General features: G+C 41.7%; 1 protein-coding gene across 1 annotated transcript in view; it reads right to left on the bottom strand.

Moving 5' to 3' along the window:
* LOC110520659 (uncharacterized) overlaps positions 1-15,673 on the bottom strand; it is a 141,173-nt gene that overhangs the window by 17,307 nt on the left and 108,193 nt on the right. Inside the window, exon 2 of the mRNA XM_090230473.1 lies at positions 2,120-2,269. Coding sequence (XP_090086599.1) covers positions 2,120-2,269 — 150 coding nt within the window. The remainder of the gene's footprint in view (positions 1-2,119; positions 2,270-15,673) is intronic.

The raw sequence follows: 15,673 nt of genomic DNA, 5'->3' as shown, positions 1-15,673 counted from the left end.
AAATGAAATGGCTCCTGTTGTACAGTTCGATAGGTACACTATTCAGATTGCATATAGAACAAGCAGAAAGGGAAGGGTTATATGCATCGAATCAAACAACTCACTGTTCATCGATACTTAGTGTAGACTTATATCACGTCGAAGTTTAGAAGAAGATTTTCAACAACAACAACAACAACTACAACAACAACCACAACAACAACAGCAACATCAACAGCAACAGCAACAAGAACAGGAACAGGAACAAAAGCAATAGCAACAGCCAACAGCCAAGACCCAACAGCAACAGCAACAACAACAACAACAGCAACAACAAAAACAGCAGCAACTACAACAACAACAACAGCCAACAACAGCACAAACAACAACAACAACAACAGAAAACAGCCAAAGGCCAACAGCCAACAGCTAACAGCAACAACAGTAACAGCAACAACAGCAACAACAGTAACAGCAACAACAGTAACAGGGTCATTTCATAGGTATAGTACATATCTACTGAACCAATGAGTGGTAGTCACTAGTTACAGTACATATCTACTGAACCAATGAGTGGTTGTAACTAGTTACAGTACATATCTACTGAACAAATGAGTGGTTGTAACTAGTTACAGTACATATCTACTGAACAAATGAGTGGTAGTCACTAGTTACAGTACATATCTACTGAACAAATGAGTGGTTGTAACTAGTTACAGTACATATCTACTGAACAAATGAGTGGTAGTCACTAGTTACAGTACATATCTACTGAACCAATGAGTGGTAGTCACTAGTTACAGTACATATCTACTGAACAAATGAGTGGTAGTCACTAGTTACAGTACATATCTACTGAACCAATGAGTGGTAGTCACTAGTTACAGTACATATCTACTGAACAAATGAGTGGTTGTCACTAGTTACAGTACATATCTACTGAACCAATGAGTGGTAGTCACTAGTTACAGTACATATCTACTGAACAAATGAGTGGTTGTAACTAGTTACAGTACATATCTACTGAACCAATGAGTGGTAGTCACTAGTTACAGTACATATCTACTGAACAAATGAGTGGTTGTAACTAGTTACAGTACATATCTACTGAACAAATGAGTGGTTGTCACTAGTTACAGTACATATCTACTGAACAAATGAGTGGTAGTCACTAGTTACAGTACATATCTACTGAACAAATGAGTGGTTGTCACTAGTTACAGTACATATCTACTGAACCAATGAGTGGTAGTCACTAGTTACAGTACATATCTACTGAACAAATGAGTGGTTGTCACTAGTTACAGTACATATCTACTGAACCAATGAGTGGTAGTCACTAGTTACAGTACATATCTACTGAACAAATGAGTGGTTGTAACTAGTTACAGTACATATCTACTGAACAAATGAGTGGTAGTCACTAGTTACAGTACATATCTACTGAACAAATGAGTGGTAGTCACTAGTTACAGTACATATCTACTGAACAAATGAGTGGTTGTAACTAGTTACAGTACATATCTACTGAACAAATGAGTGGTAGTCACTAGTTACAGTACATATCTACTGAACAAATGAGTGGTTGTCACTAGTTACAGTACATATCTACTGAACCAATGAGTGGTAGTCACTAGTTACAGTACATATCTACTGAACAAATGAGTGGTTGTCACTAGTTACAGTACATATCTACTGAACAAATGAGTGGTAGTCACAAGCTACAGTACATATCTACTGAACAAATGAGTGGTTGTCACTAGTTACAGTACATATCTACTGAACAAATGAGTGGTTGTCACTAGTTACAGTACATATCTACTGAACAAATGAGTGGTAGTCACTAGTTACAGTACACATCTATCTACTGAACAAATGAGTGGTAGTCACTAGTTACAGTACATATGTGGCCACACAGTATTTCCCCATTTGTCCATGAACACTTCGGCATTGTTTGCAAAAGATTAAGAAAAGATAAGCAAACAATTAAGACATTGAATGGTTGAATACAATGAGGTACGTGTGTGTGTGTGTGTGTGTGTGTGTGTGTGTGTGTGTGTGTGTGTGTGTGTGTGTGTGTGTGTGCGTGTGTGTGTGTGTGTGTGTATGTGTGTGTGTGTGTGTGTGTGTGGCCCATTACCTGTTTGTGAGCATGGTCGTAAGAGTTAATGTGGTTGTCAAACTCCTGATGCTTGTAGTACTGCTTGTCACACAGGTCACAGTAGAAGTTGGCCTTCGGGTCCTCCAAGGCCTTGGCCATGGTCGTCGTCCTCTCCTTCTCCGCGTAGTCCTGGAAGAAACAATAAGGACAACACCACCTCTGTCAGGGAGGGAATCAAACTCTATTTCAACTCAGTGTCAGGGAGGGAATCAAACTCTATTTCAACTCAGTGTCAGGGAGGGAATCAAACTCTATATCACCTCGGTGTCAGGGATGGGATCTAACTCTATATCACCTCAGTGTCAGGGATGGGATCTAACTCTATATCTCCTCTGTGTCAAGGATGGGATCTAACTCTATATCTCCTCGGTGTCAAGGATGGGATCTAACTCTATATCACCTCAGTGTCAAGGATGGGATCTATCTCTATATCACCTCGGTGTCAAGGATGGGATCTAACTCTATATCTCCTCGGTGTCAAGGATGGGATCTAACTCTATATCTCCTCGGTGTCAAGGATGGGATCTAACTCTATATCACCTCAGTGTCAAGGATGGGATCTATCTCTATATCACCTCAGTGTCAGGGATGGGATCTATCTCTATATCACCTCAGTGTCAGGGATGGGATCTAACTCTATATCACCTCTGTGTCAGGGATGGGATCTAACTCTATATCACCTCAGTGTCAAGGATGGGATCTATCTCTATATCACCTCGGTGTCAGGGATGGGATCTATCTCTATATCACCTCAGTGTCAAGGATGGGATCTATCTCTATATCACCTCGGTGTCAGGGATGGGATCTATCTCTATATCACCTCAGTGTCAGGGATGGGATCTATCTCTATATCACCTCGGTGTCAGGGATGGGATCTATCTCTATATCACCTCAGTGTCAGGGATGGGATCTAACTCTATATCACCTCTGTGTCAAGGATGGGATCTAACTCTATATCTCCTCAGTGTCAAGGATGGGATCTATCTCTATATCACCTCGGTGTCAGGGATGGGATCTATCTCTATATCACCTCAGTGTCAGGGATGGGATCTAACTCTATATCACCTCTGTGTCAGGGATGGGATCTAACTCTATATCACCTCGGTGTCAAGGATGGGATCTGTCTCTATATCACCTCAGTGTCAGGGATGGGATCTATCTCTATATCACCTCTGTGTCAGGGATGGGATCTAACTCTATATCTCCTCGGTGTCAAGGATGGGACCTATCTCTATATCACCTCAGTGTCAGGGATGGGATCTAACTCTATATCACCTCTGTGTCAGGGATGGGATCTGTCTCTATATCACCTCAGTGTCAGGGATGGGATCTAACTCTATATCTCCTCGGTGTCAAGGATGGGATCTAACTCTATATCTCCTCGGTGTCAAGGATGGGACCTATCTCTATATCACCTCAGTGTCAGGGATGGGATCAAAGTCTATATCAACTCAGCGGAACAGGTTGAAGTGATGCCATTACAAGTAAATAGTAAGCAGTTGATTGTAATGACTTCATTTCGACAACCCATTGGGAAGGTCTTAAGACTCTCTGATATTTTAGGGGTGGAGAGGAATGGACAACATCTCAGAGACAATCTGCATCCAAAAGCATTCCATATTAAATTCAGACCCAGTGGCCTCCAGTGTTCTACCCCTTACAGGCTGACCACACCGCTTGTGACGCGTGCGAGAGCATTGCAAAATAAATTTAGAAATCTATGTTATTCAATATTTGCACAAACACTGTTCGCACACGCCAACGAGAGTCTGCATTGCCAAGGGCAGTAAATCAGTTCTATTTCTGACGCAGATCGCGCTGCAAGTCCTGCCTCTCCCATCTCCTAATTGGTTTATAGAAGCAGGTACCCACGTGCCATCTCCTCATTGGTTATACCCACGTGGGTGACTGAAAGACGAACAAGGCCAGTATCGGTAATGCACCTAATTTATGAAAGTTGCCAATCACAATATAAAGTCAAGAGAAGAAAAGCTTGGAAGGAAGAGAGATGACTAGAAACGATTCGGTAGACAGTTTTATGTGTGGATTAATTGTCAGAGTAGAGGACCTTGTGCATTTCAGGTAAAATAACAACTACATTTTTTCAGGACAAATTAGCTACCAACAGCAAGCTAGCTAGCTAAATTGCCATAAATGTTTAATGCTTTTCGACCTGTCCACAAATTCATATAATTGGTTCAGAGTTTGTTTGGATATTTTAACCTGCGTGTTGTGATCGCGTTTGGTGTCGGGGGACAAAATAAACGTGTGCAGCCGGTTTGGGTTCTGTGTTGGGGGGGTAGGTTGAAGTGTGCTAAGAAAAAAATGGGCTATGTACAGTGTCAATATCCCAAAAATATAGCAACATACCTCATATACACTGTTTTCTTGTAGCATACCTCATAAAGACTGTTTCCCTGTAGCATACCTCATATACACTGTTTCCCTGTAGCATAACTCATATAGACTGTTTCCCTGTAGCATACCTCATATACACTGTTTCCCTGTAGCATACCTCATAAAGACTGTTTCCCTGTAGCATACCTCATATACACTGTTTCCCTGTAGCATAACTCATATAGACTGTTTCCCTGTAGCATACCTCATATACACTGTTTCCCTGTAGCATACCTCATATACACTGTTTCCCTGTAGCATACCTCATATACACTGTTTCTCTGTAGTATATACACTGTTGACAACACTGAACATGCTCGTTTACATGGCCTACCCCCCCCCCCAGCAGTCTTGTAATGCATGCAGACAACATGTCTGTGATTGGTGTGGTCTGGGACAACATGTCTGTGATTGGTGTGGTCTGAGAAAACATGTCTGTGATTGGTGTGGTCTGAGACAACATGTCTGTGATTGGTGTGGTCTGAGACAACATGTCTGTGATTGGTGTGGTCTGAAACAACATGTCTGTGATTGGTGTGTTCTAGGTAAGACAACATGTCTGTGATTGGTGTGGTCTGAGAAAACATGTCTGTGATTGGTGTGGTCAGAGACAACATGTCTGTGATTGGTGTGGTCTGGGACAACATGTCTGTGATTGGTGTGTTCTAGGTAAGACAGCATGTTTGTGATTGGTGTGGTCTGAGACAACATGTCTGTGATTGGTGTGGTCTGAGACAACATGTCTGTGATTGGTGTGGTCTGAGACAACATGTCTGTGATTGGTGTGGTCTGAGACAACATGTCTGTGATTGGTGTGGTCTGAGACAACATGTATGTGATTGGTGTGGTCTGAGACAACATGTCTGTGATTGGTGTGTTCTAGGTAAGACAACATGTCTGTGATTGGTGTGGTCTGAGACAACATGTCTGTGATTGGTGTGGTCTGAGACAACATGTCTGTGATTGGTGTGTTCTAGGTAAGACAACATGTCTGTGATTGGTGTGTTCTAGGTGAGACAATATTATTCTACTACGCTATACCAGATGCTTAATTCAGACAGAAACAGATGACACTATGATGCATGTTATTTACCCACAGATTTAATAACAGACACATTATTCACGTCCTCTTGATTTATTTGCATAATTTGTAGCGAGGGATGTTTGTGGTCCTTCAATACAATGCTCCTTGAAAACCCCTGAATTCATATAGATCCTCATTTTCTCGTTTTATTATTGCGTATTAAATATTGATTTACAGCTAAATGGAGGGGGGATGAGACTACTTTCACTAGGGTACAGATCATATTTCAAATCTAATTTATTTCACTCTCAGGATATATGGAAAGTCGTCCATTGAAAGCTCTGTTGGATAGAGATATGTATTAAACCTCCTATCCCCAAAAGGGGTCCTGTTCAAACATCCCCGTGGCAACAGAAGAAGAAAGTAACACCGTTCATGATTTTAATCTATTTACACTAGATCGCATTCTCAGTGCCGATGTGAAAAATCACCATCGAAAAAAATGAAGCCTTTTTTGCATTAGATCCTCCTCAAAGGATGAAATCTCACCTCGGGGAAATAGAAAATAAACTAAAAACCTGAACACCCAGTGGACAATAGGGCTTCTCATGATTTTATTTCCTGACATGTAATTCAATGGTGCGTTTTCACACAGGGATACGATTCAACATCAAACAGCTGAACCAGTTTAACCTCGAGCTGAACTTTCGTTGGATAGCCATGGGTCTTGTGTCCAAATTGGCTCCCTGTTCCCTGTGCACAATGCGCTTACTTGTAACAAGAGCCCTACAACGGGTTACTGTATTTGGGACACACGCCTTGTGTTCAGATTCAAACCCTCTGCTTTTAAACTGTCACTTCTCATCCTGCCTATGTTGTCCAGTTGGCTCATATCTGAACTGAAGAGGCTTCGTGGTTCTATAACCCCTCCTCAATCAGTTCGGGGGGAGCCAAAGTGCCTCAAATTGCTGTGCGATAATATTGTCATTAACGGGGAGAGAACCCACTCAGGCTATTGTGTGGGGTTAGTTCTGACATGGACCTTACCACTTTACGCTGATATCACAGCCCATTACAGACCCAGAGAGATGTAATGGGGTGTGTGTGTGTGTGTGTCTCTGTGTGTGTGTCTCTCTGTGTGTGTGTGAGCGCACCAAGCATCCAAAAGAGCCGGTAAGCTGTGAAAATGCCCTGCATGCACTAGGTATTATATCAGACCACCAAACAAGTGATCCTGATTGACACGGCTCACGCAGAGATAAACTGTTAAACTATTACCAGGCTATTGCTCCTAATGGATAGGTGGTGTAAATGTGGGAAATGAACTAGCATTGCATCAAAGGCATTCAATAAGAAGTAACCTGAATACATTGGATTCCTCGGTTAGGTTACAAGTACCGGCCTATAACAGTAACGTGTTACCTGGATACATACTGAGTGTACAAAACATTAAGAACACCTGCTCTTTCCATGACATAGACTGACCAGGTGAATCCAGGTGAAAAGATATGATCCCTTATTGATGTCACCTGTTAAATCCACATCAATCAGTGTAGATGAAAGGGGAGGAGACGGGTTAAAGATCCTTCTTTAACCCGTCTCCTCCCCTTTCACCTAGTTTAATGAAGGTAGAGACACCTGAGACATGGATTGTGTATGTGTGCCATTCAGAGGGTGAACGGGAAAGACAGAAAATGTCATTTTTAGTTATTTGACCTTCATTTAACTAGGCAAGTTAGTTAAGAACAAATTCTTATTTTCAATGACGGCCTAGGAACAGTGCCTGTTCAGGGGCAGAACGACAGATTTGTACCTTGTCAGCTCGGGGATTTGAACTTGCAACTTTCCGGTTACTAGTCCAACGCTCTAACCACTAGGCTACCCTGCCGCCCCTGCCTTTGAATGAGGTGTGGAAGTAGACACATTGCTTTTGTCAAGAAGTCCCACCCTGTATCAATAACAAGGAATCTGGATATTTTTGTATTATTATGTTGTTATGTTAACGAGTACCGGCCGCAAAACCCATTGTGGCTGATGGAGGAGCCCACGCGCCAGGCACCCTAGAGGCCCGATGATCCGAGCCTAAGGCAGAATCTGAGGCAAATCCCGGCAAGGAAGGAGTCAGGAAAGGGGACGATAGCGCTGGAAACTCCGAAACCAGGAGGGGGCGAAGCTGTTTGACAACTGGATTTGTGTCGTTGCTTCCCAATGCCAAAGAAGCCCCCACTCGCCACAGGCCGCTTCCCTCCACTTGGCCTACGGTTGGGCAGCAGGAAGGGTGACAGCATGATCCACTAAACGAGTCAGAAGTGATGGTCCTACTCCATTTTCCAGGGCGGAAACTTCTTTGGGGAAAGGTCACCGGAAAACATTGGCCATTCAGTCAATCAGAGTTGACATGGCGGTGATATTCTCAACACATCGGAACGGCATCCTGTGAAGTAGAGAAGGAGAAGACAGGCGGTGTGCATTCCTCAGGAGATTATGCAAGTTATTAATCTGTTTGTTAATAAGAGTAGCCACTTCTTTCCCTACGGTCCTCTGCCAGCAAACATGTGTTGCATCAGAAGTACGGTTGGTCCACACTGGTTGGTCCACACTGGTTGGTCCACATTGGTTGGTCCACACCGGTTGGTCCACACCGGTTGGTCCACATTGGTTGGTCCACACTGGTTGGTCCACACTGGTTGGTCCACATTGGTTGATCCACATTGGTTGGTCCACATTGGTTGGTCCACGCCGGTTGGTCCACACTGGTTGGTCCACACCGGTTGGTCCACACCGGTTGGTCCACACTGGTTGGTCCACATTGGTTGGTCCACACTGGTTGGTCCACACTGGTTGGTCCACATTGGTTGGTCCACATTGGTTGGTCCACACTGGTTGGTCCACATTGGTTGGTCCACATTGGTTGGTCCACGCCGGTTGGTCCACACTGGTTGGTCCACATTGGTTGGTCCACACTGGTTGGTCCACACTGGTTGGTCCACATTGGTTGGTCCACATTGGTTGGTCCACATTGGTTGGTCCACGCCGGTTGGTCCACACTGGTTGGTCCACACCGGTTGGTCCACACTGGTTGGTCCACACCGGTTGGTCCACACCGGTTGGTCCACACTGGTTGGTCCACATTGTCCTGGAAGAGACCGTTGTAAATACAGCTCCTGCACAAAATGCTACATTTTCCCTCTGAACGGGAGAAGCCTCCAATGAGAAGAAAACATTGCGAAAGTATCCATTTCAGAGATAATGATTTACACAGCAACAGAATCCATGTCAGAGATAATGATTTACACAGCAACAGAATCCATGTCAGAGATAATGATTTACAGGCAGAATAACAGAATCCATGTCAGAGATAATGATTTACACAGCAACAGAATCCATGTCAGAGATAATGATTTACATAGCAACAGAATCCATGTCAGAGATAATGATTTACACAGCAACAGAATCCATGTCAGAGATAATGATTTACACAGCAACGAAATTCATGTCAGAGATAATGATTTACACAGCAACAGAATCCATGTCAGAGATAATGATTTACACAGCAACAGAATTCATGTCAGAGATAATGATTTACACAGCAACGGAATTCATGTCAGAGATAATGATTTACACAGCAACAGAATTCATGTCAGAGATAATGATTTACACAGCAACAGAATTCATGTCAGAGATAATGATTTACACAGCAACAGAATCCATGTCAGAGATAATGATTTACACAGCAACAGAATCCATGTCAGAGATAATGATTTACACAGCAACAGAATCCATGTCAGAGATAATGATTTACACAGCAACAGAATCCATGTCAGAGATAATGATTTACAGGCAGAATAACAGAATCCATGTCAGAGATAATGATTTACAGGCAAAGTAACAGAATCCAAGTCAGAGATAACGATTTACATGCAAAGTAACAGAATCCAAGTCAGAGATAATGATTTACAGGCAAAGTAACAGAATCCAAGTCAGAGATAATGATTTACAGGCAAAGCAACAGAATCCATGTCAGAGATAACGATTTACATGCAAAGTAACAGAATCCAAGTCAGAGATAATGATTTACAGGCAAAGTAACAGAATCCAAGTCAGAGATAATGATTTACAGGCAAAGTAACAGAATCCAAGTCAGAGATAATGATTTACAGGCAAAGTAACAGAATCCAAGTCAGAGATAGTGATTTACAGGCAAAGTAACAGAATCCAAGTCAGAGATAATGATTTACAGGCAAAGTAACAGAATCCAAGTCAGAGATAATGATTTACAGGCAAAGTAACAGAATCCAAGTCAGAGATAGTGATTTACAGGCAAAGTAACAGAATCCAAGTCAGAGATAATGATTTACAGGCAAAGTAACAGAATCCAAGTCAGAGATAATGATTTACAGGCAAAGTAACAGAATCCAAGTCAGAGATAATGATTTACAGGCAAAGTAACAGAATCCAAGTCAGAGATAATGATTTACAGGCAGAATAACAGAATCCAAGTCAGAGATAATGATTTACAGGCAGAATAACAGAATCCAAGTCAGAGATAATGATTTACAGGCAGAATAACAGAATCCAAGTCAGAGATAATGATTTACAGGCAGAATAACAGAGTCCAAGTCAGAGATAATGATTTACAGGCAGAATAACAGAATCCAAGTCAGAGATAATGATTTACAGGCAGAATAACAGAATCCAAGTCAGAGATAATGATTTACAGGCAGAATAACTGTAAAACAAATCAGTAAAATGAAACATAGACTCTAGCCAGTTATACTAAACGTCCTGCAACAAACATTTGACTTTCAACAATTTGTGCATTCGTGATACCATTCCATTCATTCCGTTCTAGACATTACTATAATCCCGTCCTCCCCAGTTAAGGTACCACAAGCCTCCTGTGGTTGGGCGCGTTCAGACAATAATCAGAGCATTGTCTTCTTCAAATTTGTTTGCCTAGTATGGAAATTGCTTCAAATGTCGATGGTACCAACTTCAGATGAGTCGCATGGGGCTCGTGGGGGTCGTAGAGCACAATATAGAGAACACCATCGTGTTTGTGAGAGTCCCTTCTTTCCAGAGTCATATCAGTTATTAGATTGAACCGTTCCGGCCGATAGGTATGGATTGAGGAGTTTGGCGGCACCTTAATTGTAGAAGATGGGCTTCTCCTAAAGGCTGGAGCGGAATTAGTGGAATGGTATCAAACACATGGTTTACCTGATTGAGATGCAGCCCATGCAAAATAACAGATATCTCTAGTTTAAACGGACAGATTTAGATGGTTCTGTTTTGTATTATGTTAATTAGTTTAAACAATAGACTCTCAAAGTTTAATGGTATTTTTATTTCTATTTAGCTAGGTAAGTCAGTTAAGAACAAATTCTTATTTACAATGACGGCCTACCGGGGAACAGGGTTAACTGGTCTAGGAACAGTGGGTTAACTGCCTTGTTCAGGGGCAAAATAACACATTATTACCTTCTCAGCTTGGGGGATTCGATCCAGTAACCTTTTGGTTACTGGCCCAATACTCTGACCACTAGGCTTCCTGCCGCCCCAACGCTCTAACCACTAGGCTACCTGCCGCCCTAAATATACAGTACACCTGTTGTCAAATAAAAAGCATGTGACGAATAACATTTGTTTGGAATTGATATGGGGATTGAAGTGTTGTAATCAGTTTTAAATAAAAAAATCTAGTGGGAAACATGCCCTTCCCTGATATGAAGTTGATTCAATAGTTCAAAAAGGCAAAGTCATCAGTAAATCTTTAATGAGGATTTTATTAACCTCAATCTACTGTATCTTTCTAACGTGTGGGGAGTGGAGGGGAGAACAGAGTTTAGGCAATGAAACAACAACAACAAAAATGGTGGCTGAGAAAGTAGAGTGAAGCTGTGAAGTCATTTACACTGCAGATATATCTAATCACCGTCGGGGAATAAATGATAGATCTAATCACTGTTGGGGAATAAATTATAGATCTAATCACTGTCAGGGAATAAATTATAGATCTAATCACTGTCGGGGAATAAATGATAGATCTAATCACTGTCGGGGAATAAATGATAGATCTAATCACTGTCGGGGAATAAATGATAGATCTAATCACTGTCGGGGAATAAATGATAGATCTAATCACTGTCTGGGAATAAATGATAGATCTAATCACTGTCTGGGAATAAATGATAGATCTAATCACTGTCGGGGAATAAATTATAGATCTAATCACTGTCGGGGAATAAATGATAGATCTAATCACTGTCGGGGAATAAATGATAGATCTAATCACTGTCTGGGAATAAATGATAGATCTAATCACTGTCGGGGAATAAATGATAGATCTAATCACTGTCGGGGAATAAATGATAGATCTAATCACTGTCGGGGAATAAATGATAGATCTAATCACTGTCGGGGAATAAATGATAGATCTAATCACTGTCTGGGAATAAATGATAGATCTAATCACTGTCGGGGAATAAATTATAGATCTAATCACTGTCGGGGAATAAATGATAGATCTAATCACTGTCGGGGAATAAATGATAGATCTAATCACTGTCTGGGAATAAATGATAGATCTAATCACTGTCGGGGAATAAATTATAGATCTAATCACTGTCGGGGAATAAATTATAGATCTAATCACTGTCGGGGAATAAATGATAGATCTAATCACTGTCGGGGAATAAATGATAGATCTAATCACTGTCGGGGAATAAATGATAGATCTAATCACTGTCGGGGAATAAATGATAGATCTAATCACTGTCGGGGAATAAATGATAGATCTAATCACTGTCTGGGAATAAATGATAGATCTAATCACTGTCGGGGAATAAATGATAGATCTAATCACTGTTGGGGAATAAATGATAGATCTAATCACTGTCGGGGAATAAATTATAGATCTAATCACTGTCAGGGAATAAATGATAGATCTAATCACTGTCGGGGAATAAATGATAGATCTAATCACTGTCTGGGAATAAATGATAGATCTAATCACTGTCTGGGAATAAATGATAGATCTAATCACTGTCGGGGAATAAATTATAGATCTAATCACTGTCAGGGAATAAATGATAGATCTAATCACTGTCGGGGAATAAATGATAGATCTAATCACTGTCTGGGAATAAATGATAGATCTAATCACTGTCTGGGAATAAATGATAGATCTAATCACTGTCGGGGAATAAATTATAGATCTAATCACTGTCAGGGAATAAATTATAGATCTAATCACTGTCGGGGAATAAATTATAGATCTAATCACTGTCGGGGAATAAATGATAGATCTAATCACTGTCGGGGAATAAATTATAGATCTAATCACTGTCGGGGAATAAATTAGAGATCTAGCTAGTTACGCCGCACTGGTCTGGCAGTGGTAGCCTCAGAAAAGGTCCCCCTTCACTCCCCCAGGAACTAAACTGCAGAACACAGAGGGTTTGGACTCAAATGGTACCTCTGTAGCAGGAAAGGAGAACACAGCTTTATAGCAGCCGCCTGTCAGCCACTCTAAAGGGTTTTCAGTCTGCCTCAATAGCAGGAAAAGAGAACATTCCATACCATTGTTGTCTGATATGTGCAGGGAAGAGAACATTCCATACCATTGTTGTCTGATATGTGCAGGGAAGAGAACATTCCATACCATTGTTGTCTGATATGTGCAGGGAAGAGAACATTCCATACCATTGTTGTCTGATATGTGCAGGGAAGAGAACATTCCATACCATTGTTGTCATATATGTGCAGGGAAGAGAACATTCCATACCATTGTTGTCTGATATGTGCAGGGAAGAGAACATTCCATACCATTGTTGTCTGATATGTGCAGGAAAAGAGAACATTCCATACCATTGTTGTCTGATATGTGCAGGGAAGAGAACATTCCATACCATTGTTGTCTGATATGTGCAGGGAAGAGAACATTCCATACCATTGTTGTCTGATATGTGAAGGAAAAGAGAACATTCCATACCATTGTTGTCTGATATGTGCAGGGAAGAGAACATTCCATACCATTGTTGTCTGATATGTGCAGGGAAGAGAACAGTAACAGGAAGCTATAAAGAACATACAGCGTTCATCTGTCAGGGTTTTCACACTTTGTCTGTAGAAAGATCAGACGTCTGGTAGTGTGACAGCTTTATCTGTCAGTTTAGATATGGAGGTTCGTGTGATGGGTTTGTCCCTGCTCTCTCCGCACAGCGCTAGGCTAACACAGCATGATTTTCCCTCTGCAGAGGCTAACGCTAACCCACACGGCATGATTTTTCCTCTGCAGAGGCTAACGCTAACCCACACGGCATGATTTTTCCCTCTGCAGAGGCTAACGCTAACCCACATGGCATGATTTTTCCCTCTGCAAAGGCTAATGCTAACCCACACGGCATGATTTTTCCCTCTGCAGAGGCTAATGCTAACCCACACGGCATGATTTTTCCCTCTGCAGAGGCTAACGCTAACCCACACGGCATGATTTTTCCCTCTGCCGAGGCTAATGCTAACCCACACGGCATGATTTTTCCCTCTGCAGAGGCTAACGCTAACCCACACGGCATGATTTTTCCCTCTGCAGAGGCTAACGCTAACCCACATGGCATGATTTTTCCCTCTGCAGAGGCTAACGCTAACCCACACGGCATGATTTTTCCCTCTGCAGAGGCTAACGCTAACCCACACGGCATGATTTTTCCCTCTGCAGAGGCTAACGCTAACCCACACGGCATGATTTTTCCCTCTGCAGAGGCTAATGCTAACCCACACGGCATGATTTTTCCCTCTGCAGAGGCTAACGCTAACCCACAGGACACTGCACAGCTCCAGACCCTTTCTCCCTCCCTCTGAGAGAAGTGTATTATTACTAATCAAGGTAATTGTATTATTCCCCTGAGCTCAGAGCACAGAGAGGCCCCAGACATGGACTAATATGGAACATAATCTCACGCTGTTTAACCCTGTCTCATTGACTAAAGCTGACGCCGTGTGAAAATGAATACATTTAGCTACCGTTTTGAAACATTCGCCTCTTTTGTTTAATTTTGTTTGAGTTATTTCCAATCAGGCATTACATTAGAACATCAAATGACGGAGTATTTATAAACCAGAGGATTATGGGGTGTCGTGAAACAAATCCCAACAGAGCTGCCACACAGGGGCTGCATCCTTGCAGACTAGAACTGTATAAATAGCAGCACACTTACTGTCGGAAGAAGAATAGAGTACACAAGAACAACTCCACTGCAATGTAACATGAAGTATGACATTCGATATTAGTACCTCCATGTGGTGTAGCCAACCGGGAGTGAGATAACGCTATGGTCTTGCCTACATAGGTCATCGCTCTTGTTTGACCGTCACACTTGTTGTCACTGACATTGATGGGTGACCTCTACTCAAGGTCGAGGAAACCAGAGGATCACAAAGGGGTTTGGAAAAGGGTGGGAGTGTAAAAGACAACGCAACCCTGTGTTAAGGTGTATCACAACACACTGATGGAATAGATTTGTTTTCGAAAGTCAATCTCTGTTTTGATTGATGTTTTTCCACAGAAAAGGTGGAGGGCGGGGGGGGGGGGGGGGGGGGGTGGTGGGGTGGGGTGGGGGTTGGGGGTGTGGAATTCAAATAAACATAAAATATTATGAAAATGAATAAAGTTCTGGAGAGTTCATATTTATTCATTTGTGAATAAATCTAGAACCCCCTTAAAATGACATATTGCCCAAGGAAAATAGAAATATAATTTATTTCTAAACTATTATACTTTCAGAGATGCTTGCATAATTTAGCAGGAAATAGATAACTTAAATTATTAGCGTTGCAAATTGTATTCAGAAAATGCTATTATAAACTCAGGTATGTTGTTCAACTATTTGGTAGAAGTGCCAAAGGGAGACGGGATAACTACATTTTGAAGCTCCAAACAAGTAGCTAGCTGCTGTTTGACTTTGCATGAGTGAGTTGTCATCGCTAATACATATAGACAGCATGTAGACATGGGAGATGTAGAAATCTAGAAGAAAGTTCCACCAAGTTCCAAGTGTCAGTGTTTTCATTACCTATGAAACAGTCTGGGACTTGAAACAGTCTGTGACTTA

The sequence above is a fragment of the Oncorhynchus mykiss genome, chromosome 3, assembly GCF_057628025.1.
Source record: "Oncorhynchus mykiss isolate SJ-2025 chromosome 3, ASM5762802v1, whole genome shotgun sequence".
NCBI classification, from domain to species: Eukaryota; Metazoa; Chordata; class Actinopteri; order Salmoniformes; family Salmonidae; genus Oncorhynchus; species Oncorhynchus mykiss.
Note: the sequence above shows the minus strand (reverse complement) of the source record. Positions and strands in the feature narration are given on the sequence as shown.